At 39.4% G+C, this 9,171-nt stretch overlaps 1 protein-coding gene across 1 annotated transcript; it reads left to right on the top strand.

Moving 5' to 3' along the window:
• The first annotated feature begins 5,829 nt into the window (after positions 1-5,829).
• LOC145121204 (growth-regulating factor 8-like) lies at positions 5,830-7,795 on the top strand. Its single transcript, XM_079056986.1, has 4 exons — positions 5,830-6,478; positions 6,559-6,705; positions 6,822-7,032; positions 7,124-7,795. The coding sequence occupies exons 1-4, from the start codon at positions 6,196-6,198 to the stop codon at positions 7,506-7,508; spliced, it is 1,026 nt and encodes a 341-aa protein (XP_078913112.1). The 5' UTR covers positions 5,830-6,195; the 3' UTR covers positions 7,509-7,795.
• Positions 7,796-9,171: the final 1,376 nt, after the last annotated feature.

The following is a 9,171-nucleotide window of genomic DNA, read 5'->3' as shown; positions in this document are numbered from 1 at the left end:
CTGGAGAACTAACCCGCTAACCCTAACCATAGATCCTCCAAACAATATCCCTTAATCGGTCCCTAATAAGAACTAGAATAGCAACGGAACATACTGAAACCACCTCAACAAGATACGACCTTCTAAAGATTCATTGAAGACTTTCGACATGTAGAATGGCATATAACAATATTTGATAACCCAGACAATAGCAGTGAACCAACCCAAGATATTGCTTACCCAAAACCCAAGCAAAATTCCAACTCAATACAAATTCTCGATAACAATCCAGAAGGGAACATAATATATCATACCCGTCAAAGCATCTGAAGGGATCCCGACCTTCTCCTCCTGAGATACCCCAACCATCCTGGGGACATGGTGCAAAACTCACCTCCAATCCCAAATGACAAGAACTAACAATAGGATCCTCCTTCCTGAAGGATTCTAGAGATTCACAAGCTTTGGGCTCCAGATGAGCCCCCAACTGCCCTGTTACAATCTCGGCCCAAAAGGCCCCAAGACGACCTTCCAAGAGCTCCAACATCCCTTCCTTGACTGAATCAATGATTACCGATATCCATTCCAAAATACCACGAGTAATCTCCAATGAGATGAACTCCCGCATCCGCGCATCGATCGACTCAGTACCTGCATCATATCCGGAACCAGAACCTAAACTCCATTCCAAAGTGCTCAACACCATACCAAAAAAAAAACATGCAAAAGGTTCGAATATACCCAAGAATCCTCATCTCCCAGGATTCATAGATTCTCTAAGACTGTCCCCGATTCGAGTATGGATCCTGTGCTTTCAGTAGTACGGGCCCAATACTACCTTCCACACCTATCCATACTTTCCTCAAGAATCCTCCCGAATTCTCTAAGTCACCTTCTCAATCCATGCACCAAACACTCGTTGACCAACGCAAAAAAACCCATTGAAGCGATCCCTAGGCTTTCCTAGGTTCCCGACCTCACCGTGTAATCAGTTGCTGAAGAACTCTCCATAATGTCAGTCACCCACATCATGAATACAATCACATGCAACAAGGCTTATATAATCCTTCAAGTAACAGACTCATCCCTACAACGGTTGGACTCAGACAAGAGATGCGCAATAGGGTCAAATCCATCACTCTTAGATTATTCAACCTTTGTCACATGTGACTTGACATATTCACTTAGTAGCTAACTCCCATCACCTAAGAGTTCCACAATGCACAAAGCAAGCAATATTCATGCAGTAGCACTCCACTTCATAGAATTATCACGGGCATCCAATACCACATACTACAATTCATACTAGGAGCTCCCACTCTCGCTACTGATTGCCTTACGCATACAAATCATACCCAAACTAGCATACCATGCTTCCTAGGCTACCAGGCGTCACACCTATCACTGGCTAATAAGAACTAGCATGCAAGTCTACAAGCTCATATAATAGGCATACAAGGCATCTCTCCTGGCATTCTACCATGCAAAAACTGAGCAAATCCTTAACACTAACTAGCATGCGATTCACAGATTCATAAATCAAATCATATCAGATAACATGTATGGGTATTTTGGGAGAAACTTACTTGAGTTCGGTTGATTGCATGCACCACACCCTTTTTTGTATTAGAAAACTTGTTTTCCCCTTTTAAATCATTATTCCTTCATTTTTGAATTTTTTTACCAAATCCTCAGTTTGAGTTCAGACAAACCCGAGAGTATGTCCGAATCCCTCAAACCAAGGCTCTGATACCAACTTGTAACATCCCAAAAATAATGACATAAAATTTTCGTTTTTAGATTAATAAATCGTCAATACATATCATTCCTAAAAACCAGGGTAATCAAGATTTATCAAGTCATCATCAAATCATAGTAAATCACAGAATGCGGAAACATGTAGTGTGTGCACTGCAATCATCCGAGCTCTTCCATTTGTAAACCAAAGCACCTGAAACATAAATTGAAAACCGTAAGCACAAAACTTAGTGAGTTCCCAAGATACCACATACTATATATACATAAATCACATATTGGGCCCCTACCCTCCATCGAGCCCCACCCGGCCTCAAGTCCCACTCGGCCTCTGGCCCTGCCCGGCATCGAGCCCCACTCGGATTACAGATCTGTCAATCACCAGGCCCCGCCTAACATTGGGCCCCACCTGGTACACACATAATCATATAACCGTATAATCATATAAACATATAACCTTTCTAGCACATGCTATAATCACAAAGACTATATCATACCCTACAATCATCGAGTTCCGCTCGGCATCGGGCCTCACCCGGTAAGCATACATCATATACTAATAACTAGCATACAATCTACTCATCAGGCCCCGCCTGGCATCAGGCCTGGACCGGTAAGCATACCATCATACAACACATTCAAGAGTCACACAAACATCTAGCATCCTAACCTATAAACCATGGGCCGAGATTAGTGCCTTCGACCCGCTAAATCTAGTAAGGAAAACTCACCTCGCACTGCCGAATCGAACAGAAAATCCATGGCTGCTGGCTGACATATCCCCGAAATAACAATATCAAAACAACACCCAATCAATATTTGGGTTCCAGTCCATAACTATAAATCCATACTCGGGGTAAAAAGACCATTTTACCCCTAACTTAGCTTGGTCCAAGACTAAGGCCCAAACATAACCATAAATCCCTTGTGTGTTTTTCCACACTTGTTACAACAAGGACCCTTCTGTCTTCTAGACCTTGAATCAGCATGCTTGAATCTTTTGGTTGTTGTCTAAGACGGAACCGAAGTCTGCCTATTTTCATTTTGTTGGGTCTCCAAATCAATTTCCCTTCTCTTGGCATGCTCATGCATCTCTGCTAAGGTCTTGTATCGATTGTTTGATACAAACTTCCTGATATCAGTGTTGAGCATACTCAAGTACCGAGACATTTACACCTGTTCTGAAGATGTAAACTCTGGGCAAAACAGGGTCCTCTCTATGAACATTTTGGTGATCTCTGTCACAGATTCTATCATTTGCTTGAGTGGCAAATATTTTTGAGCTAGTTCCTACATTTCTACCAGTGGGACATGCTCTTCTTTGAACTTCTCAACAAACTATTCCCAGGTCACCACGTTTCTCTCAGCAGGTGAATAGTTCTTAGTAACCAAGTTCCACCAATCTGTTGTTCCTAGACGAATAAGATTGTGTAAATATCTGGACTTCAAGTTAGCTGGATAAGCACAAGTGTAAAAGCATCCTTCCACATCTGATATCCACCTCATGGCAACAATTAGATCCCTGAGACCATCGAATTCTTGGGGTTTGGTATTATTGAACTCTCAATAGGGAATTTCCCTGTCTACAGGCGAAGCGGCAGCAACTGTGGCTACCATGACAACAATACTAGCAACGACAACATATCGCTCGTCAAATGTTGCGATTAGTTGAGTTTTGATAGATCCGAACATCTAGGGAATCATTTATCTCACAGCTGCAGATACCACATCTTCTATTAAGTCGTATATATTAGCGTCGCTCAGACTAGACCCGTCCGATCCCGTTCCAGAACCAGAACCACCCACTATAGTGATCATCAGCATATTGAATATAATTGGGGATATATTACTAAGAATTATAGACAAACTCGAAATAATATCATAATCCTTTCCAGTTCCTTAGCAAGTATAGTGGGATGATTATCCTCGCAAATAACGGCTAGGAATACAACTCTCACGTACAGGGTAAACAGAAGCAACCAGCCAGCTAACAACAGCAAAGTCATACCCTATCAGCCTACATCCTTTATACATTAGCTTGACCCAATGCCAACCGAGGTCAAAAAGTCAACCATGTTCAACTCCAGCCAATAGTCACGTCGTGACCACCCATTGCTAACGTCGTGACTAGAAAAGGACAAAACAGTCACGAATACCACATCTCACGATGTGACATGCTATTGCTCACGTCATAAGATCTGCTCTGGACAACTTTGAGCATTAAACTCTTAATCTCTTAAGCCATTCATTGAGATTTCCAAAGGGTCTCCCCCAACCATAAGGACCATAAAAATCGAAGCTTTACAGTCATGCATGTCCAATGCATGACTTGAACACCAACTAGGTCAATAAGAAGATAATAGGATCAAGACTCATGTTTGGAGTAAAAAACTAACACCAAACTTCAGATTTGAACTCATACTAATTGGAAATGTCTCAATGATCCATAAAGTTGCTGACTTTATGGATCCTATGCATGCTACCCAACCCATACATGAAAAAGAAATCATAAATCTTAGATCTAGCATGCATTAGAGATAAAAGTAAGACCTTTATGACTTACAAAGGTCCAAAAAGCACAACAAGATGATGAGGTAGGAGCTTGATTGCCAAAAGGATGCACCCACTTAGTCTTCTTATTCTTTAAAGGGCCAAAACCACTACATAAGCTATTTAAGGTCACTAATGGAGGCTAAGAACGTTTTAGGCAGGAAGGAGGTGATGGAGGTCGAGGGTTTCCAAACCCTGACCTCACACTTCCCTTAAATAAGCACAAAACACGAATTAGGGTTAGTCTGATCTCACAACGTGAACACCTATGTGTCACGTCGTGAGCCTCAAAAATGGAAACACACTTCAGCCTGAATATCACATTGTGAGACATCCTCTCTCACGTCGTGACACTCTAAAATTTGGGGTTTTTCATTCTTGTTTAATTCCAAACATTGAGAGATTGAGTACCTGCTTAGATGTTACAATTTTTAGAAAATGTGATTGCATTTATGATTGCCTTTTTTTGGAAAATCCCCATAAACTCTTTTTAGTGAAGTACGTTGCTATTTCTAAACTTTTCGAAACCTCGATGGTAAAATACGATCACATTTGTGGGAAAATGCGATCGAATTGTCTTGCTTTTCTACCTCAGATTGTTTTTCGACTCAACAAAACTTCAACACATTTATACGATCGCTTTTTTTGAAGAAATGCGATCACATTTTTCTTTTTTCGTTGCGGTTCGGTCATGATTCTTTCTTTTAAGCAATCCAAGTCATTCCTCAGCATAAATTGACATCTATCACGTATTGGCTATACTTTTGGCTATACTTTTGGCTATACTAGTAGGAGGCTCAATGAGGTGTTGCTCTGTGGTGGTTTTCGAATGATGTATTGTTCGACGGTGCATGAGGCGTTTTTAGTGGGACGGTGAAGGTTTATGATGATGCGTGAGGCTGTAACATATTGTGATGGAGGTTGTGGAGATGATGAAGGTGGTTGTTTCTAGTGTGGTTGTAATTCGGTGGCATAAAGATGGACTTTTGTGGTGTGGCAGGTAAGATGGTTGATGGTCATAATGGCGGTGAGCTCCGACGGTGATTGCAGGTGGTGCGACGGGTACTTGTGGTGGTTTGAATGGGGGTGAGGGGTTTGATTCCAATGATTTTGAAAAAGAGTGGGCGAGACATGTGTTGTAGAAGGGATAGTGACAACGGTGGAGTTGGGGTGGGTGGGGTTAATTTTTACGTTTTAATTTTTTAATATTAAAGTAATATTACAATTAAAAATAAATAAATAAATAAATTATATAAAAGCATAAAAGTAAATCCAGATCTATAATGACCACGATCACTAAAACGATCTAAATTTGGATCACTAATATACCAATAAACATTTTTGCAACCATACATACAATTTTGTTTTTAATATGTAAACCAAAAAGTGCTAATAAAATATAATAATAGCAAATTACAAAATGAGATAGTAGAGACTAGACTCTAGAGAACATATGTGTAAAAAGAGTATAGACACCCATCCATTCAGATTCGCCACGAAACTAACACGGGTGACCTTGTTAGTTGTCATAGAGTTTGACACACCCAAATGTTACAAGCATTAAAACCAAGCTTTATCTGCACATCGTTTTGGCCCATGCGCAGCTATCTCTTTTATTTTTAAATAAAAAAGATCAATGAAATCATCATAACTACGTTCTTATCTTATTTCATGGAAGAGGACGATTGAGATCGGTATCGATACACGTTTCCATTGAAAAGGGTAACAAATTAAGAAAGAGACAGAAGGAAGAGGGGACCAAAATTTGGACTTTCTGTTTGTTGCTTTCTTCCATGGGCGAATGTTGGAACCATAGGAAGCAACTAAATTCTCTCTTCTATAAACCCTTTTGATTTCTTCGGGACGACAGACAAACCCCATCGGAATCTGGGTTTTGTATTTTCTTGAAAAATGAGGAATGATAGTAATAGAACCAGTGGCGCCGCCGGTGGCGGTGGCGGTGGTGGTGTTGGTGGTTATGGCGGTGCGGTATCGCCATTAGAGTGTGATGTTGGGTTGGGTTTGAACAGCGAACCGTCTTATCCTTGTAAAAAGATGAGCTTGATAAACATAAACCAGTATCGTCATCACGATTTTGGTGGTGTTTATGGTAACAATGGCAGCCAACAGTTCGTCCACCAGAGTAATCCCACTAACCAACTTGCATCTGGGATTTCTTTCAAATCGATTACAGGTTCTTAAATTAAAAAAACTTTTTCTTGATATTGCTTGTGAATTTGTGATATCCTTTACATTGCATACACTTTATTACAGATGGAGTTGTCGGAGCTTCTGGGAAAGTGCTTTTTACAGCGACACAGTGGCAAGAGCTTGAGAGGCAGACAATAATCTACAAGTACATAATGGCTTCCATTCCTATTCCTCCGCAGCTCCTCCTCCCTTCATCCACTCAGTCCAACAGTACCTTCTCTTTCTTTCTCTTACATAATAGTAACTCATTCCTTATGCACTCCAACTGTTTGTTTAAATGCTCAGAATAAAAAACGTTAAAAACTACGATTTGGGATTATTAATAGGGACGAGTACGGGAATAAGATTCTCAAACGGGTCGGATCCAGAGCCATGGAGGTGTAGAAGAACAGATGGAAAAAAATGGAGGTGTGCAAAGGATGTGGGTCCCAACCAGAAGTACTGCGAACGCCATGCCCACAAAACCAGATCACGTTCAAGAAAGCCTGTGGATACAACTCATAATCCCACTGCAACTTCATCAAACCAACAAACCAGGTGAGTTTTATACTTTTATTACTAGTATAAAATAAAATATATCAAATGGGTTTTCTCTTGTTTTTTTGATTTTGGTGTATATTTTATGAAGGTGTCATGAATGGTTTATAAAGAGTAGCGACATACCCTTGTCTCAATCAAAAAGGGATGATTGTTCACTTAGTTTATCAATGCAATCTAGTGGGAATGTGAATGGAAATGGAGTTGAGTTTGGGGATCAAGAGAGTTTTCAAATGGCTTTTAGAATGTTGGAGGGTGAGGGAGGAGAGTGTGGAGAGGGGTTTAGATCACACCACCAATGGCTGAACCAGGCGGCTTGGGAGGGTTCGAACCAGGGTTCGAACCCTTCGACGCCTGGTGGGCCATTGGGTGAAGCTTTGTGTCTAGGAATGAGTGGTGTGGATCATATGGGTCCAAATGTTGCATCTTCTTATGGGTCTTATGAAGGGGGTGAGGATCGAAGTTGGTTTCTTTAGGTTAAACCTAATGGATCTTGGATATTTCGGAGTCGAATTTTACGTGTTTTGTTGTTGTTGTTGTTGTTGGGCTATGTTTTGATACTTAGATTCGGATAATGTAATAGTAAATCATGTAATAGTAAATCGACTACTATGAATTAGTGTTGATATATCAAAATCAAATGACTACAAAGCGAACTCATGTTGTACCACTAGAGATACAAATGTTGGAATTTTACGTTATTTGTAATGGTTTTCTTATTTGATTTAATATGACTTCATGATATGATGGATACTTATTTATATATGTGGGGAATTCAATCTTGAAAGAGGTTGAAGATATAATGTTATGATATTTTTTTGAATCATTGTCTAATGGCATATGAAATTATGATGGAGAAATTAGGCAATCGATTGTGATTGCAAAATGTTGTATGTGTATTACTGTTGGATTAGGTGTCTAAGCCCATAACTATATTTGTTATGTACTTGAATTGATAGTATCAATGTCCTTTTGGGTTGCCTTCAAACCTGACAATTGAATAGGATAATTGTTAAAGAGAGAAGAATGATTTATTAATTTATTGTTTGGTTAATAAATTAATAATCAAGATAAATGATTTATTAATGTATTATGGATATAATATATTAATTAGAAATCATATTGTTTAATTAATATTTAATCAGAAATTAATTTGGAATTAATTTTGGGATTAAAGGAATTAACTGAAACTGCAGGGACTAAAGGTGACAATGTTCAAAAGTTGTGCATTGAGCATTCTAGAACCTCCCTTAGAGGTGGGGAACAAAATCTAGAGTGTCCTAGGGTTTCCTTGGGCACTAAGGGTGCCTTGGAAGCCTTAGAGAGGAAGTTAAGGGATTAGGGTTATCTAAAATACATCTGCCTTATCCTAAACCTTCCTTATCACCTATATAAACCCCTATAGGGTTGGATTTCGTCCAAGGCACTCCAAGAAAGGCTAAGGGCCGAAATTCTACTCTACTTCTCTCTCTCTATAGTAATCCTTGGTTGCTAGGTTTGTTTGTGAGCCATTAGAGGCGCGACACTTGTGGCGTTTGCTACCAAAGTTCAAGATCTTCAAGGATTTGATTGTTATTACAATATAACAATCAAGGTATGTATCCTAACCCTAATTATATGTTAATTTCGAAAATTACATATGCCTCATAGGGTTTCTAGTTTTTGTGTTCAATGTTTGTATGTCTAATAGTGAAAACATAGATCCTCAAATTAGGGTTGCATGCACACATAGGATTGTTTGTTATGTACAAAACTCATCAATGGTATCAGAGCCAGGTTTTTGTTTTCAATTTGATTTTGTACAATTAATTGAACTAGACAAAATTAGGGTTTATGGCTATTAAACCCTAAGGCCTTTAAATTTTCGCAAATTAGGGTTTAAGAACCCTGTTTTTCGAAAATCCCTAAGGGTTTTCAAACCCTTTCCTTTGGCCACCTTGGAGTCGAAATCTAGGGTTTCCTAACCCTAGGGTTTTTGATTTTTAGGCAAGTTTGAAAGCCTTGCCTTCCACTCCAAGCAGAAGATTTCGAAATCTAAGGAATCTGTTAGTAGGTTGTTATATTTGGTAATTATCTTGTTAATTGTTTAATTCGATAATTAAAGATATCCCTGCCTAAATTTCGAAATCCATGGATATA

The sequence above is a fragment of the Lactuca virosa genome, chromosome 6, assembly GCF_052849685.1.
Source record: "Lactuca virosa cultivar CGN04683 chromosome 6, Lactuca_virosa_CGN04683_v6, whole genome shotgun sequence".
NCBI lineage: Eukaryota > Viridiplantae > Streptophyta > Magnoliopsida > Asterales > Asteraceae > Lactuca > Lactuca virosa.
The sequence above is the reverse complement of the archived record's forward strand: the minus strand, read 5'-3'. Positions and strand labels throughout refer to the sequence as shown.